We start from the raw sequence: 22,620 nt of genomic DNA on the forward strand, positions 1-22,620 counted from the left end.
GATAGATAGATAGATAGATAGATAGATAGATAGATAGATAGATAGATGAATAAATAAATAAAAGCACAAAAACTCAGATGATAACAACAGTGTAAAAATGTAAAGCTTCCAACAGAAATATGAACTGGTCATAGACCTAAAAAGAACTTTTGTAAGAGCTTTAAAAAAAAATATTTTAAAAATCAAATGAGGGGGGAAGCTAGGTGAATGGCCCAGGAGTCAGGAGGACCTGAGTTCAAATCCAACCTCAGACGCTTAATACAAAACTAGCTGTGTGACCATGGGTAAGTCACTTAATTCCAACTGCCCTTCCCCCTTGTGAAAAGGAAAAAAAAATCAAATGAGAGAGGTAAAAAAAAATTGAGAAAAGAAATGAGTTATGAAAGAGAATTTTTAAAAGTCAACAGCTTGCTAAAGTAATTAGAGAAAGAGAGAAAAAGGTGTACAAAAATTCACTGAAGAAAACAATTCCTTAAAAAGTAGAATGCAACAAATGGAAACACGTACAAAAGCTCACTAAAAAAATAATTCTTTAAAAAGTAGAATTGAACAAGTACAAGCTAATTATTCCATGATACATCAAGAATCAATCAAACAAAATAAAAAGAATGAAAAAATAGAAGAAAATGTGAACTATCTCATTGGATAAACTAAGTTGGAAAACAGGTCGGTCAGAGATAATTTAAGAATGACATAAAAGCCATGATCAAAAAAAACATGGATAGCATCGCTCAAAAAATTATCAAGGAAAACTGCCCTGCTATCCTAGAACCACAGAGCAAAATTGCAACTGAAAGAATGTACCAATAACCTTCTTAAAAAGATCCCAAAATGAAAACTCTCAGGAATATTATAGTCAAATTCCAGAACTCTTAGGTCAAGAACAAAATACTGCAAGCAGCCAGGAAGAAACTGTTCAAATATCATGGAGACACACTTAGGATTACACAGAATTTAGCACCTTGTACACTGCAGGATAAGAAGACTTAGAATATGAGATTCTGGAAGGCAAAGGAGCTTGGATTACAACCAAAATTCAACTATGCAGCAAAACACATCATAATCTTTCAGGGGGAAAAATGGGTATTTAGGGGCGGCTAGGTGGCAGAGTAAATAGAGGCCCCAAACTTAACCCCAACTGCTGTGAAAAAGCAAAAACAAATTTAAAATGGATATTTAATGAGATGAACTTTCAAACACTTTTTTTTTGCTTTTTGGAGGGCAATTGGGGTTAAGTGACTTGCCTAAGGTCACATAGCTAGTTTTTGTGTTAAGTGTCTGAGGCCAGATTTGAATTCAGGTCTGCCTGACTCAAGGGCCAGTGTGCTCTATTCACTGCACCACCTAGCCACCCTCAAACATGTCTCATAAAAAGACTGAAGCCGAATAAAAATATGATTTTCAAACACAAGATGCAAGAGAAGCATAAAAAGTTAAACAAGAAAGGGAAAACAAATTATTCAGTAAGATTAATTTACATCTTTACATGGGAATATCAGAATTGTAATTCTTAATAACTATCGCTATAAGGGCAGTTAGAAGAACTATTCATACATAGAAGGGGCACGTGTATGTTGACTTAGATGGGATGATATTTTTTAAAAATTAAGCAATGATGAGGGAGCGGAGCCAAGATGGAGGAATAGAAGCACAACCTTCCCCCAGCTCCAGCTTCCACCCTTCCCAATCCATGTAAAAAGGGGACTCTAAACAAACTTTGAAGGTGCAGAACCCACAAAATGACACAGAGAAGCTAACCTCCCACCAAGGACACCCCGGCAGGCCGGCAGAAATCCAGCGCAGCCCTCTGGGAGCCAAGCCCACCCCACGCCTAGGCTTTAGCCCCAGGGCAGGCCTGACCAGCCACTGACCACAGGGATTCCAGATCAGCAGCAGCTGTGGCTGTTTCCAGAATTGTCAAAACATAGACACAAAGGACAAAGTGAGAGGTCAGTACAGTCTGGACTTTGGGACCAGTAAGTGGGAGTGCGGGCTTTAACCCCCAGGGCAAAAAGCCACTGAGAGGCCAGCAGAGCCAGCCAGTGCCATGTGGCGGCTTCAGCTCTTAGCCTGCAGAGTGTAGGGGGACCAAGCACCAGTCTGAGGGTTAATCGCTCTTGCTTTAACCTGCTTGGATCTGGATTGCAGTCTAGGGTGGAGGTTCTGGGGTGTGTGTCCAGCTTGTCAGGGCGTGTGGAGACCTCAGAGAGGGCACCCATCTAATACCTCCAGCACCTGAGAAAACCCCAGCGTTTGGGACGAAAGCTCCCCTGTCTGGTGGCAGAGTCCTACTGTGGCAAAAAGCCCCTAAGTCAAGTAATTGAGTGGCAAAATGAGCAGGCAAAGGAAACAAAGCAGACAGAAGATTCCAACAATACACTCCTATTTTGGGGACAAAAAGGAGCAAAGCATGGAACAGGAGGAAAGCAGTAAAGTCAGAACTCCTGCACCAAAAGCTTTAAAGGAAAATACAAGCTGGTTACAGGCCATAGAGGACCTTAAGAAAGATTTTGAAAACCAAATAAGAGAAGTGAAGGAAAAAATGGGAAGAGAAATGAGAACAATGCAAGAAAATTATGAAATGAGAGTCAACAGCCTGACTGAGGAAAATAATACCTTAAAAAACAGACTGACTCAAATGGCAAAGGAGGCCCAAAAAGGCAAAGAGGAGAAGAATGCCTTAAAAAGCCGAATTTGCCTGATGGGAAAAGAATCTCAAAAACTCAATGAGGAGAATCATTGCTTCAGAATTAGATTGGAGCAAATGGAAGCTAATGACTTTATGAGAAATCAAGATGCTGTTAAACAGATCCAAATAAATGAAAGAATAGAAGACAATGTGAAATATCTCATGGGAAAAACCACGGACCTGGAAAATAGATCCAGGAGAGATAATTTAAAAATTATTGGACTGCCTGAAAGCTATGACCCAAGTAAAAACCTAGAAATCATCCTCCAGGAAGTTCTCAAAGAAAACTGCCCTGATGTTTTAGAACCAGAGGGCAAAATAGAGGTTGAAAGAATCCACCAATCACCTCCTGAAAAAGATCCCAAAAAGAAAACTCCTAGGAATATTATAGCCAGGTTCCAGAATTCCCAGATTAAGGAGAGAATATTACAAGCAGCCAGGAAGAAACAATTTGAATACTGTAGAAACACAATCAGGATAACCCAGGATCTGGCAGTTCCTACACTGAGGGATCAAAGGGCCTGGAATAGGATATTCCGGAGGGCAGAGGAGCTAGGATGAAAACCAAGAATCACCTACCCAGCAAAACTGAGTATCATGTTTCAAGGGAAAATATGGTCATTCAGTGGAATAGAGGACTTTCAAGCATTCTTAATGAAAAAAAAAAAAACAGAGTTTAATAAAAAATTTGACATCCAGATACAAGAAGCAAGAGAAGCTTGAGAAGGTAAACAGAGAAAAGAAATCATAAGCCACTGATGAAAGTTGAACTACTAACATTCCTACATGGAAAAACAATAATTGTAACTGATAAAAACTTTTCTCAGTATGAAAATAGTTGAAGGGAAAAGAAACATATATGTCTATATCGGAGGGTATATACGGGAGTATGAATACATATGTGAATGTGTGTATATATGCTTACAGGTATACATAGATAGAGGGCACAGGACCAATTTAATAGGAAGGGATAATACTTAAAAGGGGAAATTAAGAGGTGAGAGAGGATTATAATGAGAGGAGATGGAGAGAGACAGAATGGGGGTAAACTATCTCATATAGAATAGGCAAGGGAAAAGGGTTATAATGGAGGGGAAGAATAGGAAGGCAAAAGGGAATGGGTCAACCTTATTCTCACTGAATTTGGCTGGAGGAGAGAATGAAATACACACTAAATAGGGTATCTCACCCTACAGGAGAGTAGGGAGGAAGGGGATCAGAGGGGAGATGATGGAAGGGAGGGCAGCTGAGGGGAAGGGAAATTGGAAGCACTCACTTTTGAAAAGGGACGAGATCAAAGTAGAGAATAGAACAAGTGGGTGGTGGTATAGGAGGGAGGGAAATATAGTCAGTCTTTTACAATATATCTTCTATGTTAATGTTTTGCATTAGCTACACATGTACAACCTATACCGAACTCCTTTCTTCCCAGTAAGGGTGACAAGGGAGGAAGAGAATCAATCTGGAATTCAAACATTTAAAATCAAATGTTTAAAACTATATATACTATTATTAATATTATCTTACATTTAATTGGGAAAGAAGATACACAGGCACTGGGGCATAGAGATCCACCATGCCCTGCTGAAAAAGTCTAAGGGGGTATGGGAGAAGATATGGGAGAGAGCAGATTGGAGTGGGACTGCTATTCTGGGTGGTGGGTAGGGGGAAAACAGGGAGAAAATTTGTAACTCAAAATCTGGCCAAAATAAATTATGTAAATCAGAAGTTAACAAAGTATTTGGAAAAAAAGAAAAAAAAAGAAACAGATTGGTAGAGCAGTAGAATAGATTAGGTATACCAGATTAAGTAGCAAATTATCCAACTTTTGAGATAAGAACTCACTATTCAACAAAAACTTCTGGGAAATCTGGGAAACTGTATGGAAAAACTAGGCATAAACCAACATCTTACACTCTATACCAAGATAAGATGGAAAGGATTTGTTTTAAACATAAAAGTTGAAACCATAAGCAAATTAGTGGAGCATGGAATAGTTTTTACCTGTAAGATCTATATAGAATGGAAGAATTTAATACCAAATAAGAAAGAAAGCATTACTAAATGTAAATTAGATGTAAATAATTATAAAATGGAAAATCAAAATAGAAAATGGATGTAAAATGTATTGTAAAACAGATGTAAAGCGACATGGAAGGAAACTGTACCTTGTTAAAAGGTACCATAGATAATGAAGCAATATCAAATGGTACAGCATCCAAATTTCTAAAGGAAAAGTTAAATGAGTTACATGTGAAATGGATGTAAAAAGTAAAATTGTAAAATCGATGCAAAATGAAAATTCTGATTACATTAAATTTAAGAGTTTTTACAAAAACAAAACCAATGAAGACAAGATTAGAAGGAAATCAGAAAGCTGGGAAACAATTTTTCAGCAATAGTCAGTCTCTAATAAAGACCTCGTTTCCCAAATATATAGAGAACTCTGTCAAATTTATAAAGCCATATTCTCCAACTGACAAAATAGTCAAAGGATATGAACAAGCAGTTTTTTGACAAAATAATCAAAGCTATCTATAATCATATAAAAGATGCTCTACATCATTACTGATTAGAGAAATGCAAATTAAAACTCTGAGCTACCACCACACACCTATCATTTTGGCTAATATGACTTAAAAGGAAAATAATAAATGTTGGAGAAATGTGGGAAAATTGGGAAACTAAGGCACTGTTGGTGGAGTCATCTACTGATCCCATGAATCTAGAGAGTAATTTGGTCCTGCAATACTACTACAAAGAGATCAGAAAGAAGACAGAAGGACCCATCTGTACAAAAATATTTATGGCAGCTCTTTTCATAGTGGCAAAAAATTAGAAACTGATGGGATGCCCATCAATTGAGGAACGGTTGAACAAGTTGTGGTATATGATCATAATGGAATATTACTGTGTTATAAGAAATGATACTGATTTCAGAAAAACCTGGATAGACTTATATGAACTGATGCAAACCCAAGTGAGCAGAATCAGGAAAATATTATATAACAATATTATATGATGATTAACTGTGAATGACTTACTTACGCTCAGCAATACAATAATCTAGGACAATAACAAAGGCCCGATGATTAAAAATCGTATTTACCTCCAGAGAAAGAACTAAGAGGAGTCTCAATGCAGATCAAAGTATAGATATTTCACTTTCTGTATTTTTTCAAGGGTTTTTTTTTCCCCTTTTAGGTACTTCTTTCAAAACATGACTAATAGGTTAATATATTTTGCATTAGAGGCAGAGAGGTAGTGTACCCGTCCTGAAGTCAAGAGAACCTAAGTTCAAATTTAACCTGTGACCAGACACTTGACAATTACTAGCTGTGTGACCTTGAGCGAGTCACTTAACCCCAACTACCACTCCAAAAAAAGTATGTTTTGCATGACTGAACACGTATAACCTATATCAAGTTGCTAGCCATCTGGGGACAAGGGAGTGGGTGAGAGAAGGGTGTGAGAGAGAAAATGTGGAACTCAATTTGGAATTCAAAATCTGACCCCAATTGAGAATAGTTATACTATTTTTAACCAGAGAGCATCTATATCTAGACAAACACTAATGGAATCAGATTTCCCACCACTTGGTTTTCCTGAAGCTACAATTAACTAATTCTCAACCTTTATCGGCTCAAGTGTTTGCCTTTATGATATTTCATCCCATCTTCTAAAAGCATATTATGGAATGTATTCTTAAAAGTGAATCTAAAATAATTTTTTGTGAATTACCTCAAAATTTCTCAATAAGTGAGTTACATAAACATTTATTAAGTGCCAGATTTTATGCGAAGCACTGTGTATAAGATAGTCCCTGATTTCAAGGAGCTCACCATTTAATGTGGGAGACACAAGCAAACAAATATAGACAAACAAGCAACATGCATGAAACAATAGAATTCACAAAAATCAGGAGGAACTAGGAAAGGATTCTTGTAGAAAACAGAATTTTAGCTGGGAATGGAAGCCAGGGAAGCCAAGAGAAAGAGATGTGGAAGAAGAGCATTCTAAGCAAGGGAGACACCCAGGAAAAATGCCACGATAAGAAAGATGAAGTCTCTTATTCATGAAACAGCAGATTGCAATATCCCTATTATTGTTGATTGTTGCATCACCATCCCCCCAGCTAGGCAGAGCCAAACCCTAAGTAACATTCTCAACTCCTCACTAACTCTCACAAACCCCCAATATCTAATCTAAGTTGCCAAGGTCTATTGATTTCACCTCTGTGACATCTCTAATTACGCTGCCACCATTCTGGTATTTAAAATGCTTTTCACCTCACACTTGAGCTACTGCCAATACCTAGCTGGTTGCACTGTCTGCTACAAGGCCCTCCCTACTCCAGTTCATCCTCTATTCAGTCAGCAAAGTGATATGCTTAAAGTAGGTCTGAAGTTGTCACTCCCTACTCAACAAACTCCAGTTCCCTATCACCTCCATGATCAAATACAAAATCTTCTGTTTGACATTCAAAGCCCTTTATAACCTAGCCCATCTGCTCTCCTTTCCAGTCATCTTACACTTTATACCCCCAAGACCTGCTCGTTGATCTAGTAAGAATTGCTGTCTACCAAGCAATCTTATATGATCTTGACATATGCTTTATTATCTATTAATTCATGATACTGAAGAAAAGGAATATCAGGGGGATGGCAAATGTTAATAAGGCAGTAGAGAAGAAAAGAACGAGACCAAGAGACTTACAACTACCAATGAAGCATTAGACCAGAAAAAAAGAATAAAAGAAATAATACTTTTTGTTCTCTAAGTTAGCAAGTAACCTAAAATGAACACACATACACACACACACACACACACACACACACACACACACCATTTTAGCTACTCTAACCCAAACAAATTCTACCATCTTCTTTTATCTTAAACGCTCAAAACAATTATACATGGATATCTAATGTTAAGAACACTCATGTATACAGGGACTATCTACTCATCCCTAGAGTATCATGGCAATAGATGACCCAATCACTTGCCCTCCTAGTGAAAACAGGGGGGGAAGAAAAGATGCCTATATATATTTCACCTACTACTTCTATACAGCAAGCATTTTAAAAAAACATCAAGCCAGAAAGATTTATTCAACAGTCCACATGACCATCGAGTAGCTAAAAACTGTATCCAATCAACTTTTTATAAGTACAGGAACAAAAAAGTGACGGGGAAAATTTACATACGCCTCTTTGGGGTGGACCACTTCTTCGATCATGAGAAAAACTGCGGCCCTCGTCATATTCTCGGTAACCAACATGACCATAATGATATCTATTGTAGCCTCCTTCACCAGGTTTGTCTAGCAGTGGTGGTTTCTTGGTTACAGTATTAACTACTCTATGGCAGTCATCCTAAAACAGACAAAAAGAAATATATAAAATCACTAATTTCACTACTAGAAGGGCTTTTTTTTTTTAAAGCACAGGAATCTTTTCCTTTAAATAAAGTGGGTAAACTAGAAAAAAAAATTCTTATTAAACCTAATACTATAAAGCCTTTAAAAGACTAGAAAATTTAAAGTAAGCTATTCAGTGAAAGAAAGCTAACTATAAAAGCTATGCCATTTCATCTCTCCATTAATGTAGATAAGCTAAAGTTTGAAAGTATTTAGAAAAACTATAAAGTTCTAAGCAAATATAAAATATAATTGAGTTAAATGCATAGATGGGTGAAAGGCTTAAGTAAAAAGGTTACAGTTTATACATTAATCTGTATATCTCTGGGCTTTTGCAAAATGGAGCAAATGACAAAAGTTAGTGGTCATTATCTTGAAGTATTTCTAGTATACTATAAATTTAGAGTCTGCAAATCCAACAGCTACTAAATTAGAAAGATACATGGTGCTGTGATGATGCTACTTTGAAAGCAATAAAATCACTAATTTTACTCATGAAAGAGAGATCTTACTGGTGTTTACAGTTGATTGAATTCCAAAGAAGCTCTTTTCAAAACTTCTTTAAGTCTTATGGAATTATTTATTCAGAATTCAATTGGTATCCTAACTTCAGGGTAAAAGAAAACTCATAAAACATGCAATATACCAACATAATTTCGCTTATCCTCTTTTCTAAAAACCAATCTGTGGGTTGCTATAACCTAAAAAACGACACATAGTGTATGTGTGTGTGTATGTGTTTGTGTGTGTATGATGTCTATATTGTGTGTGCATGATGTATATATTGAACTGTCTCAAAAAGGATATAGAATAACTTCAATGATCACAGGATATATCACTCATTTGAACAGGAATTAGCAACAAGTCAAAACAATCAATATGTCCTCTTTCAAAAAAAGTTTCTTATAATTTAAAGATTGAAAAAGTGGGAAGACAAAAGACAGCAGAGCAGAAGCAGAAACTTGGCATGAGCTACCGCTCCAATCACTTCTCATACATGTTAAAAAAAAATGACTCAAAAAATTTTAGAGCTGCAGAACTCACAAAGTGACAGAGAGAAACAAATCTTCCACTGAAGGCATCCTGGCAGGCCAACAGGAAGGATCTAAAGCACCAAAATGGGAGCTGATCGCAGTCACGCATGAGCTGCGTGGTTCTGGCCCAAGGGCAGCCCGAACAGAGGCAGACTGGGCAGACTTCAGGAGAGTGAATCACCTGCAGCTGTGGCAGTTTCCAGACTTCTCAACCCAGAAATGCCAAAGATAAAGTAAAAGGTCAGTGGAGAACTCTGCTGGAACAGGGGGACATTAGAGCAGGTCTAGCTGCTGCCCCCGGGGCAAGAGGTGGTTGAGGCACAGTGGCAACTACAGCTCCTGCCTCCTGGCTGCTTCTGGAGCTCCTAGACTGCAGATTATAGGGGGACCAAGCAACCATTAACGGGGTTAACATTCACACTCTTGCTTTAACCTGCTTGGCTCTGGTTCGCTGTCTTAGGTAGAGGTCCTGGGCTGTGTGGCCACTGTGCCAGAGCTTGTGGGGGCTGTAGAGAGGGCACCCTCCTAATAGCTCCAGTAGTTGTGAAAACCTCAGTGATTTGGTACAAGGCTATCTCCATTCTGGAAGCAGAGTTCTACCATGGCAAAGAACTCAAAAGCCAAGTAATTGGCTGGCAAGATGAACAAGAAGAAGAAGGACAAACAGACCACAGAATCCATTTTTGGGGACAAAAAGGATCACAGCATAGAACAGGAAGAAGACAACAAAGTCAGAACTCCTGCATCAAAAGCTTCCAAGAAAAATATGAACTGGTTATAGGCCATAAGGAGCTTAAGAAGGATTCTGAAAATCAAGTAAGAGAAGTAAGGAAAAATTAGGAAGAAAAATGGAAATGATACAAGAAAATCATGAAAATAAGTCAATGGCCTGCTAAAGGAGACCCAAAAAAATACTGAAGAAAATAACACCTTATAAAATAGACTAACTCAAATGGCAAAAGAGGCCCAAAAAGCCAAGGAGGAGAAGAATGCCTTAAAAATGCGAATTTGCCAGGTGGAAAAGTAATTTCAAAAACTCACTGAAAAGAATAATTCCTTCAAAATTATATTTGAACAATTGGAAGCTAATGACTTTATGAGAAATTGAGATACTAGGGGTGGAGTCAAGATGGCGGAGTAGAAGCACGACCTTCAAGCAGCTCCAGCTTCCACCTTCCCCAATCAATGTAAAAAGGGGACTCTAAACAAACTTTGGAGCTGCAAAACCCACAAAATGACACACAGAAGCTAACCTCCCACTGAGGACAGCCCCGCAGGCCGGCAGCAACAGCCACTGCAGCACTCTGGGAGCCAAGACCCCAGAGGTTTTAGCCCCAGGGCAGGCCTGACCAGCCACCTACCAGACAGACTCCAGATCAGCAGCAGCTGTGGACGTTTCCAGAATTATCAACACACAGATGCAAAGACAAAGTGAGAGGTCAGTGCAGTCTGGACTTTCAGACGCAGTAAGTGGGAGTGCCTCGGCTTTTGCTCCCGGAGCGAGAAGCTGCTGAGATGCCACCCCTGACAGCTTCAGCTCCTGGCCTGCAGAGTGTAGGGGGACCAAGCACCAGTCTGAGGGGTATTCCCTCTTGCTTTAAACTGCTTGGATCTGGATTGCAGTCTAGGGTGGAGGTCCTGGGGGTACGTGACCAGCTTGCCAGAGCATGTGGAGCTCCAGAAGCTGAGAAAACCCCAGTGTTTGGGACGAAAGCTCACCTGTCTGGTGGCAGAGTCCTATTGTGGCAATAATCCCAAAAGTCAAGTGACTGATGGGCGACATGACCAGGCAAAGGAAACAAAGCAAACAGAACATTCCAACATTAGACTCCTACTTTGGGGACAAAAAGGAGCAAAGCACGGAACAGGAGGAAGACAGTGAAGTCAGAACTCCTGAACCAAAAGCTTCAAAGGAAAATAAGAGCTGGTCACAGTCCATAGAGGACCTTAAGAAGCAGATAAGAAAAGTGGAAGAAAAATTGGGAAGAGAAATGACAACAATGACAAAATGACAAAAATTACGAAATGAGAGTCAACAGTCTGACTGAGGAAAACAATACCTTAAAAAACAGACTAACTCAAATGGCAAAAGAGGCTCAAAAAGGCAATGAGGAGAAGAATGCCTTAAAAAGCCGAATTTGCCTGATGGAAAAAGAATCTCAAAAGCTCAACAAGGAGAATCATTGCTTCAGAATTAGACTGGAGCAAATGGAAGCTAAAGACTTTATGAGAAATCAAGATGATGTTAAATAGATCCAAAGAAATGAAAGAATAGAAGGCAATGTGAAATATCTTGTGGGAAAATTCACTGACCTGGAAAAGAGATCCAGGAGAGATAATTTAAAAATTATTGGACTACCTGAAAGCCATGATCAAAGTAAGAACCTAGAAATCATCCTCCAGGAAGTTCTCAAAGAAAACTGCCCTGATGTTTTAGAACCAGAGGGTAAAATAGAGGTTGAAAGAAGCCACCGATCACCTCCTGAAAAAGATCCCAAAAAGAAAACTCCTAGGAATATTATAGCCAGGTTCCAGAATTCCCAGATCAAGGAGAGAAAATTATGAGCAGTCAGGAAGAAACAACTTGAATATTGTGGAAATACAATCAGGATAACCCAGGATCTGGCAGCTTCTACACTAAGGGATCGAAGGGCTTGGAATATGATATTCTGGAGATCAAAGGAGCTGGGATTAAAACCAAGAATCATCTACCCAGCAAAACTGAGTATCATGTTTCAGGGGAAAATATGGTCATTCAGTGGAATAGAGGACTTTCAAGCATTCTTGATGAAAAAAGCAGAGTTGAATAGAAAATTTGACATTCAGATACAAGAAGCAAGAGAAAGTAAACAGGGAAAAGAAATCATAAGCCACTGATAAAAGTTGAACTATTAACATTCCTACATGGAAAAACAATAATTGTAACTGATAAAATTTTTCTCAGTATGAAAATAGTTGAAGGGAATAGAAATATATATATATGTCTGTATATGAGGGTACATGGGCATATGAATACATATGTGAAAGTGTGTATATATGTTTACAGGTATACATAGACAGAGGGCACAGGACCAATTTAACAGGAAGGGATGATACTTAAAAGGTAAAATTAAGAGGTGAGAGAGGAATATAATGAGAGGAGATGGAGAGAGACAGAATGGGGTAAACTATCTCATAAAGAAGAGGCAAGGGAAAATGGTTACAATGGAGGGGAAGAACAGGAAGGCAAAAGGGAATGGGTCAACCTTATTCTCATTGAATTTGGCTTGGGGAAAGAATGAAATACACACTAAATAGGGTATCTCACCCTACAGGAGAGTAGGGAGGAAGGGAATGAGAGGGGGGATGATGGAAGGGAGGGCAGGCTGGGGGCAGGGGGAGGGAAGTTGGAAGCATCCACTTTTGAAAAGGGACAGGATCAAAATAGAAAATAGAACAAGTGGGAGGTGGGATAGAAGGGAGGGAAATATAGTCAGTCTTTTACAATATATCTACTCTGTTACTGTTTTGCATTAGCTACACATGTACAACCTATACTGAAGTGCTTACATTCCCAGTAAGGGTGGATGACAAAGGCGGAAGGGTATGAATCTGGAATTCAAATTTTAAAATCAAATGTTTAAATATATGTGTGTGTGTATACTATTATTAATACTATTTTAAATGTAATTGGGAAATAAGATATACAGGGCATAAAGATCCACCATGCCCTATAGGAAAAGTCAAAAGGGGTATGGGAGAAAATATGAGAGAGAGCAGACTAGAGGAAGGGATATCCTGTGGGACTGCTATTTTGGGGCAGTGGGTAGGGGAAAAAAGGGGAGAAATTTATAACTCAAAATCTGGAGGAAATGAATGATGTAAATCAGAAGTCAATAAAGCATTTGAAAAAATGGAAGAAAAAAAAAGATAGTATAAAACAGATCTAAACAAAAGAAAAATAAAAGGCAATGTGTAATATCTCATTGGAAAAACCACTGACCTCCAAAATAGATCCAGGAGAGATAATTTAATTACTGGACTACCTAAAAGCCATGGTCAAAAAGCACCTAGACACTGGGGTATAGAGATCGATCTTGCCCTGCTAGAAATTCAGAAGGGGGATGGGGGAGGATATAGGAGAGAGCAGATTGGGGGAGGGGGTATACAGTGGGATTTGTGTTTAGGGTGGTGATTAGGGGGAAGATGGGAAGAAAATTTGTAACTCAAAATCTTGTGGAAATGAATGATGTAAACTAAAAATAAATATAAAATTTAATTTAAAAAAAAGTCTAGTTACCAACTTTCAAGAATTTATCAAGCAAAATTGCCCTGATATGCTAGAACCAGAGGGCAAAATAGAAACTGAAAGAATTCACCAATCTCCTCTTGAAAAAGATCCCAAAAAGAAAACTCCTAGGAATATTATAGCCAAATTCCAGAGTTCCCAGGTCAAGGAGAAAATACTGCAAGCAGTCAGAAAGAAACAATTTGAGTACTGTGGAAACACAATCAGGATAACACAAGACCTAGCAGCTTCTACGTTAAGGGATCGAAGGGCTTGGAATATGATATTCCGGGAGTCAAAGGAACTAGGACTAAAACCAAGAATCACCTACCCAGCAAAACTGAGTATAATGTTTCAGGGAAAAATATGGTCATTTAACGAAATAGAGAATTTTCAAGCATTCTTGATGAAAAAACCAGAGCTGAACAGAAAATCTGACTTTCAACTACAAGAAGCAAAAAAAGCATGAGAAGGTAAACAGGGAAAGAAATTATAAGGAACTTTTTAAAGTTGAACTATTGATATTCTTACATGAACAAATGATAATTGTAACTCACAGAACTTTTCTCAGTATGAGAATAGTTGAAGGGAATATATATACACACACACATATATGTGTGTATATATGTATTTATATACATGTGTGTATATAAATATAGATGTGAGTGTGGGCATATGTATGTACATGTATACATAAAGAGGGCACAGGATCAGTTGAATATAAAGGGATGATATCTAAAAAATGTAATTAAGAGGTAAGAGAGGAATTTATTGGGAGGAGAAAGGGAGAGATAGATCAGGGTAAATTATCTCATATAAAAGAGGGAAGAGAAAACTGTTACAATGGAGGGTAAGAGCAAGAAGGTGAAAGGGAATGGGACAACCTTACTCTCATTGAATGTGGCTTAAGGAAGGAATAACATACACACTCAATCGGTTATCTTACCCTACAGGAAAATAGGGGGGAAGGGGATAAGAGGTGGGATGATAGCAGGCAGGGCAGATTGGGGGAGAGGGTAGTTAGAAGCAAACACTTTTGAAAAAGGATAGGGTCAAAGGAAAAAATAGAATTGGGGGGCAGGATAGGATGGAGGGAAATATAGTTAGTCTTTCACAATATAACTCCTATGGAAATGTTTTACGTAACTACACATGTACAATCCCTACTGAATTGCTTATCTTCCCAGTAGGGGTGTGTGAGGAGGGAAGAAGGGGAAAAATCTGGAACTCAAAATTTTAAAAACTAATGTATAGAGATTTAAAAACACAAAAATAGAAGAGATTTAAAAGGTCATATAGACACAAGTCTATTCTCTTCCTTTCTCGTTCAGCCGGCCAAGATGCCAAAAGGGAAGAAGGCCAAGGGGAAGAAGGTGGCTCCGGCCCCTGCTGTAGTAAAGAAACAGGAGGCCAAGAAAGTGGTCAATCCTTTGTTTGAGAAGCATCCCAAGAACTTTGGCATTGGTCAGGACATCCAGCCCAAAAGGAACCTTACTCGATTTGTCAAATGGCCTCGGTACATTAGACTGCAGCATCAAAGGTCTATCCTTTATAAGCGTTTGAAGGTTCCGCCAGCAATTAACCAGTTCACCCAAGCTTTGGATCGTCAGACAGCTACTCAACTGCTTAAACTGGCTCACAAGTATAGACCAGAGACAAAGCAAGACAAGAAGCAAAGGCTGCTGGCTCGGGCTGAACAAAAGGCTGCAGGCAAAGGAGATGTCCCCACCAAGAGACCACCTGTTCTCAGAGCAGGTGTTAACACTGTTACCACCCTGGTAGAAAACAAGAAAGCACAGTTGGTAGTGATTGCACATGAGGTGGACCCCATTGAACTAGTGGTCTTCCTACCTGCCTTGTGCCAGAAAATGGGGGTTCCTTACTGTATTATCAAAGGTAAAGCAAGACTCGGACGCTTATTTCACAGAAAGACCTGCACGAGCATTGCCTTCACACAGGTTAACCCTGAAGATAAGGGAGCCCTGGCTAAGCTGGTGGAAGCCATCAAAACCAATTATAACGACAGATATGATGAGATCCGTCGTCACTGGGGTGGCAATGTTCTGGGTCCAAAATCAGTGGCTCATATTGCCAAGCTGGAAAAGGCAAAAGCTAAGGAACTTGCAACCAAATTGGGTTAAATGTGTATTTGATTTTCCCTATGTGAAAATAAAAATTTAAACAAAAAAAATAAAATAAAAGGTCATATAGTCTAATTTGCCAAACAATGATTCAACATCATTTGTGCATGAAACACTGCAATGTCAGAGAGTGCACTATCTGATTTCACAATTTGATTTCCAATTTCATCATTCCAGTGAAACTATGATCACAAAAATTGCTAGAGAACTTTTAATTGTCAAATTTAATAGTGTATGCTCAATCTTTTATCCTAAGTTACCTCTGTGCAGTCTCTGACACAACCTTCTCCTGAATACTCTTTCCTCTCTAGGTCTTCATAACATCTCTCCCCTCCTCTTCTCCTACCTGTCTGATTGCTCCTTCTCAGTCTTCTTGATGGATCTTCCTGGCTGGAACAGCTACACATATTTTAAGATATTTCTATGCCAAATAACACTTTTATTGTATCAACTGAATGTCAATGAATATACATCACATTTGATGATAATCTGCCATACTGGCATGGAGTTCTACAGTCTAATATTCCATTTACAAGGGAAAATAAATTATCCCTTTAAAAGATAGCACAAAAGCAATAAACAAAGAAGTAGAAGGAAGTATTTTGTATAACTCAGAGGTCATGTGGTATTAACACTATGATCTTAACAATGACAAAAGTGAGGTCCAGATTGGAGAAGTGGTATACCTAAGGTTACACAAAGTTAAAGGCAGAGATGCAAATAAAATCATGATTGTTTAATGACAAAGCTGTGCTATTTTTACATTACTATATCCACTAAACATCTACTTCACGGTAACTATTCAAAATTTTCCTGAATCATTTATTTTGGTCTTAACATTTCTGATTTTTCTATACCCTTATTAACAATTTAATTTTCACACAATAGCATTTATGTAGATAACAAAAACTTTTTTCTTAGAAATTTTTATTTTAAACTTAAATACAAAATAAGAAAAAAAACAGCCATCTATATATACATAAGATCATAAGAAAATCTTCTCTTTTTCTCTATATAAAGCACTAAGTTTATATTTCAAGAAAACCTCTGGGGGGAAAAAAATACCTCTGGGAGGTGAAGCCGAGATGGCAGAGTAAAAGCTAAAAAACCTCCAATACTACACCTTGTTTTCAAAGCTGCTCAGCGTTTCTTTGTTTCCTTTTTGCTTCTTTTTGTTCTCTGCTGTGAAGTTTTTACTTCAGCCCGCACCCAAAGAAAGTTAAAAAACTACACACACACACACACACACACACACACATACACACACACACTATATATATATATATATATATATATATATATATACACACACACACATACATATATAAACATATACTCATCCACATATGATCATATTATGCTTATTTCTACCTGTCATCTGTTTTTCTGAAGGTACACAGCATCTTCCTCCATAGTTTCAAGTCTTTCCAAGTTTTTCTAAATTGACTAGCTCATCTGCCTATGCCACAGCAGTATACCAATCCAATCAATTCCTATTTGAGAGACAATGAAAGGTTTTTCCCAATTTTCTGCACTCCTTCTACTCTTGGTTATACAAGTTTTATTTATACAAGAAAAACTTAATTTAAAATAATTGAAATTAGTCTTTTTACACTTCAACAGTGTTCTCACCTTATAATATAGTTTAAGGTCTGATATTTCTGAATCTACTTTCTTTACATACTTTTTCCCTCATTTTTTTGAAGGTCCTGACCTTTTGCTCTTCCAAATGAGCTTTATTTTATTTTCTAAGTCAATAAGATAATTTTTGAGTAATTTAATTGGGATGACATTGAATATACAGGTTAGGTAAAATTGTAATTTTAAAAATTATATTAGCTTTACCTACCCATGAACAATAAAAATAACTTCAATTATTTAGATCTGACTTTATTTATATAAAAAAATGTTTTATGTTTATGATCATATAGGTTTTATGTCTGTTTTGGCAGGTATACATTCATGTATTTTCTACTATCACAGTATTTTAAATGGTCTAAAACAATACTGAATATTGTTGACACATTATAGTTTCTCTATTTTTCACTTTTGGTTAAATCTATTTTAACTTTAACTTTGAGATCATGATTGCTATCCGTGATATTTTTTACATAATAAAAGTTTAGTCCTGTCTTTTATTTTAACTTTGGGTATAATTTTTTTTTAATGTTTCCTAAAAGCAATATGTTGTTGAATTCAAATTTTTAAATTGCTATCCATTTCCATTTTATAAGCAAATTTGTCCCAATCACATTTTAAGTAACAATAATTTGTGTATTTTCTTCTTTCCTATTTTTCCAAACTTTCTCACCCTATTGACCTCATCTATCTTCACTACTCTGCCTTACTTCTACCCACTACATTGTCCTCCTGGTTCTTAATCTACCTCTAAAAGTTCCTCCCTTATCCTGTCTTCCCACCCTATCCTTTTCCCCCTCTTATTTCTTCTGAATTTAGGAGACTTTTATACCCTTCTAGATATATATGATGTTTCCTTTTTAACCCATTCCCAATGATAGTAAGATTACAGCATCATCTACTCTTGCCCTTACTAGCTTCTTCTGTGTCGATTTTCATTTATGAGATAATTACACCTTTTTAATCTCTCCCTAGTTTTATTTTTTTAGAATCACCCTATCATAAGCAGCTCAGCCCAAGCCTTTCTTTCAGACTATCCAAATAATGACAATCGTACGAACACTGCTAATAAATTCACATATACAAAGTAAACAATAACCTTATAGAGGCACTTATAATTGTTCTTTAATGTTTACCTGATATTTCTCCTGGATGTTATATTTCAAATTCTCCCTTAAATTCTACTGTTTTTATCACAAATACTTTAAAGTCTTTCAGTTCATTAAATGTTCTTTTTTTTTCCATTGAGGATTATACTAAACTTTGCTGGGTAAATTACCCTTGGTCATAAACCCAGCTCTTTTCTCTACAGAATATAGTATTCCAAAAAGTACATCCTTCAATGGAGTAGTTGCAAGATCCAGCACAATCCTAGAGCAAGTTACATCATATTTACACCAAGGTTGTTTTTTTATTCTCGCTTCCAATATTTTCTTTCTAACCTGAGAGCTTTGAAACTTGGCTATGATATCCAGAAATTTTCTTCCCAGGATCTCTTTCAGGAGGTGATTAGTGGATTTTTTTTTTTTTATTTCTAGAACAACCAGAACTTCAGGGCAATCTTCCTTGATAATTTCTTATAATATGATCATCTTTTTATATTCTAAATGTTTAATAGTTCAACTATTTTTACATTATTTCTCATCACTCTGTTCTCCAGAGTAGTTGTTTTTCTGATGAGGTTTCACTTTCTCTTCTATTTTTTCATTCTTTTGATTTTGTTTTATGATTTCTTGGTGTCTTAGAATGTCAGCTTCCCCTTGCCCGATTCTAGTTTTCAAGGAATTATTTTATTCCTTAAGCTTCTGATTCTCTATTTCAAATTGGCTGACTTTCTTTTCATAAGTTTCTTTATTTTCTTGGATTGGTCTTTTTTCCCTAATTTTTCCATGATCTTTTATTTTTAAAGTCCTTTTTAAGTTCTTCCAAAAACTCTTTTTGTGCTTGGGATCATTTGATGTTTCTCAACGAAAACTGTATTACTTTTTAAGCTCCATTATCTTCCTCTGAATATGAAGCCAGCTCTCTGTCCCAATAGGAATGATCTATGGTGGGGTTCTTCATTGCTTACTTATTTTTATTGACTTTCTTTGTTTTGTTTTTTTAGCGGTTACTAGTATAATAAAGTTGTAGCACTGAAATATAGACAATGATGCTCCAAGTCTCAGGTCCTTCTGTTATTTTCTGAGGTCTATCTCAGGACCCAACCTTGGGTTCTCCTCTCTATTCCTAAGCCAAGGTTAGGACCCCAGACATGTCCCACAAATGATCTTGCTCTCTGAGGTCCCTCTGATAGCTACAAACTATAGCTAACTTCCCTGACCTGGAAACCAGAGACTCTGCTCTCCTATCACTCCCACAGTCAACAGGTGTAATGGCAAGCAAAAAAGTACTTAGAGTCTTGCTTCAGCTATTTAATTATTTAGCACCTTGTTTCAGTTCAAGTTTCTTTTGCGCCTTGCCCATGATTATATCAAATCTTTGTTAAGAAACAGAACTTGTAAAACCCACACTGGGAGGAACTTGCTGATGTAACAGGAAGGGGTAGAAAAGGGAGGAGCTAATGACCAGATAAAAAGCTCAGCACAAGCTGGGAGAGAGCAGAACTAGGAAGGGAACACTTGTGGTGGCAGAGCTGAAGAGAAAACTTGTGATATCCTGACATTCTTTGTTGACTTGTGGTTGTAATATTTTGTACAGAAGCCCTAGGACCTTACCAGAAGCCCTGAAAGAGGATTTTCTTGTAGTCTGTTTACAGAAAACCTGGAGGAGGGTGTCAGAGGTCCTGACTATACTGACGATTTGTGTTGAGTTCTCAGACCTTGATGGTGGGTCTGTGTTAATTTCACAGGCAGATACTGAATTGATGATGGTGCCACCAATGTGCATGAAAATTATTGTGGCTCTGTTAACCTTTGTCTTCCCAGAAACAGAAACTGTGAAGGACTTGAGGTGGAGTGGACACTCTGAGCTTCAATATGGAAGTGGATGAGGAGCTGAACAAGGAGCTAAGAGCTGCCTATTTGTGAATCCAGGTGACAACTGGATAGATTCAGGCAGGAGCTGGACCCATAGAAGAGGAACCATGGAATTTGGGAGCCAACCTTAAGTCAAGATGAAAAGACCTCTCCTTGGGTATATAATGCTGACTGAGAAGATCATGATTTACTGTGGCCTAAGAGTGGGAGAACTTTGTATTCTGTACTTTATATCTCTTAATGATGATTGAGTTAAGGATGATTGGAAACTAATCTCCAATCAAGAAGAAAGAAGACTTTTTAACTGAAAGATTAAGACAATATGACCTGGGGTAGAGAACTTTGACCTTTGTACTTTGTGTCCCTTAAGGAGGCTTGCTCCTTACAGATGACTGAGTTAAGATCATACTGAATGATATCTTTTGTTTAAAACTATGTGGCCACTTTGGTGAAAACTATGTGGCCACTTTAGTAATAAGTTGTTATAACATTGTGAATGTTATACTTTGGTTTCTGTGAATGTTTTCCTTTAGTTTATTGCTGAATAAATAGAGTTCACTATACTATGTGATTACAACTTTAAAGCTGTTCATAGCAGCATTCCTCTGGAGAGCTGCTCGTGCTATGTTTTACAACAGGGCCCCCACACTTTCCTATAGTACTCACTTGGTGTGTGCTAGCTTCTTCTCTGCTACAGCAGCAGCCCACCCCAGAACAGATGTGATCAGCACAGTTGTGCTTATACAGTGGAAGGTCCTTCAATCTTCTCCTACTAAAAGTCAGACACCTACACACACAAACATACACACACACACACACACACACACACACACACACTCAAAACACACTGTCTTCAAAATGAAAGTTTCTAAGGCTGTGGCTGCCAAATAACTCTGATAATCTGCGGCCACCTCTCAACCCAGCTGACCCCAAGGTTTATTTTTTGTTGATTCTGCAGAGTTGGTCTGGAGGCACTTTTATCTTCACTTAGGCCCCTAGAAGTTGGGTCTTTCCTGGGGTCTTCCCAAATGCTCTTAGGAAGGCAACTGCTTTGCCCCATTTTTATTTCTTTCACTCTGAGGCAATGTTCTGTCTTTTTGGGGCAAAGAAATCTGGAGAGCTGAAAGTTAATTCTAAGAACTAACATTTTTTTCATGTGTCTAAAATAACTTCAGTTAAGTTCTAAGGAATACTTGTTTTCTTTGAGAAGGACATACTAAGTTCATGTTGATCCTAGGAATATTTTTATATACTCTACTGTAATCTTTTTAAAATTGACAACTGCCATATCACATTGTAACAAGTTCCTCTAATTTCCTGCACAAATTATATCACATTCTCTATTTGAGTTCAATGATATCTTATATAAAATAGGACATATGGAAAATAAAAGACAAGTTTTGAGTAAGCACAGAAAATTATTTTACAAAAGGGTATGTCATATTTATGGCATTATTTCTAATATATTTCACAGTGATAAACAGACCGTACTTAAATATAAGGCCAGGAAGAAGATTAATGACCAGTTTGACCATAGTAGGTCATTAATCAGATTGATATGTTGAGAAAAAATCCTGTTGTTCATCCTACCTTCTCAAAAAGGACCAGTGATATCACAAGTGTGATTTCTTAACTTTTGTGTGAATTAGATATGAATAGGGCAGAGTTCATCAACCTCACTCTCTCTCCTTCAGAGTCATCTAAATTCAGTGGCAAGGGGAAGGCGCGGCACGACAGACACAGGCCTGGAAGGGGCCTGATCAACTCGGAGGGGAAGTCTTCCCACCAACCACAAGGTCCACTACCAGGCCTATCACCAAAGGGCTGGGACTAGAAAGAGCAAGGTAAGGAGCAAATACAGGGGCCCCTGTCCTGGACAGCAAACACTCCTGGGGCTACTACTTCATAGCCCAAAAATTTTTTTTAAAAAGCCCCTTTCAGGACCTCCACAGACGAGGATGACAGAGTGAACCCCACCTGCTCCAAAACCCCCCTCTGACCCTAAAAACATAGTAACTCTTGCCCAGGGCAAAACCCTCTACAGCAAAGACTTGGGATCCTAGAGGAAGGGCGTGGCTAGGACCCTGCCTCAAAATGGTTAGAAAGCAGACTACAAAGACAAAGACTCTGGAGTCCTACTATTCTCAGAGGGAGGAAGCAACCTCAGAGGGAGACAATGTGGACTCCACACCCAAAGCTGAAACTTCAACAGGGAATGGGTCCCAAGCACAGAAGGCTCTCTTAGATGAGATCAAAAGGAACTTGAAAACAAAATGAGAGAGATAGAAGACAAAATGAATATTTCTCTCAAAACGAAAATAGCAGAATTAGAAAAACATTATAATGAGGAAAACATCTCTCTAAAAAGAAAAGTGTATGATATGGAAAAGGAGCTTCAAAAATTAACCAAGGAAAATGATTTGCTAAAAACCGGAATTAACAAAATGGAAACAA

At 37.8% G+C, this 22,620-nt stretch overlaps 1 protein-coding gene and 1 pseudogene across 7 annotated transcripts in view; one reads left to right on the plus strand and one right to left on the minus strand.

Moving 5' to 3' along the window:
* Positions 1–22,620, minus strand: part of PPHLN1 (periphilin 1) — a 189,065-nt gene that overhangs the window by 143,381 nt on the left and 23,064 nt on the right. For 4 of the 7 annotated variants that reach the window (XM_069094196.1, XM_069094194.1, XM_069094195.1 and 1 more), the window contains exon 4: positions 7,897–8,064. The exons of the other annotated variants lie outside the window; for them this stretch is intronic. In XM_069094196.1, coding sequence (XP_068950297.1) covers positions 7,897–8,064 — 168 coding nt within the window. The remainder of the gene's footprint in view (positions 1–7,896; positions 8,065–22,620) is intronic. 7 annotated transcript variants of the gene reach the window in all.
* On the plus strand, positions 14,690–15,610 carry LOC138165849 (large ribosomal subunit protein eL8 pseudogene; annotated as a pseudogene).

This window comes from Petaurus breviceps, unplaced genomic scaffold (genome assembly GCF_028583685.1).
Source record: "Petaurus breviceps papuanus isolate PSGF00001 unplaced genomic scaffold, PetGlider_PUasm1.0 216, whole genome shotgun sequence".
Lineage (NCBI taxonomy): Eukaryota > Metazoa > Chordata > Mammalia > Diprotodontia > Petauridae > Petaurus > Petaurus breviceps.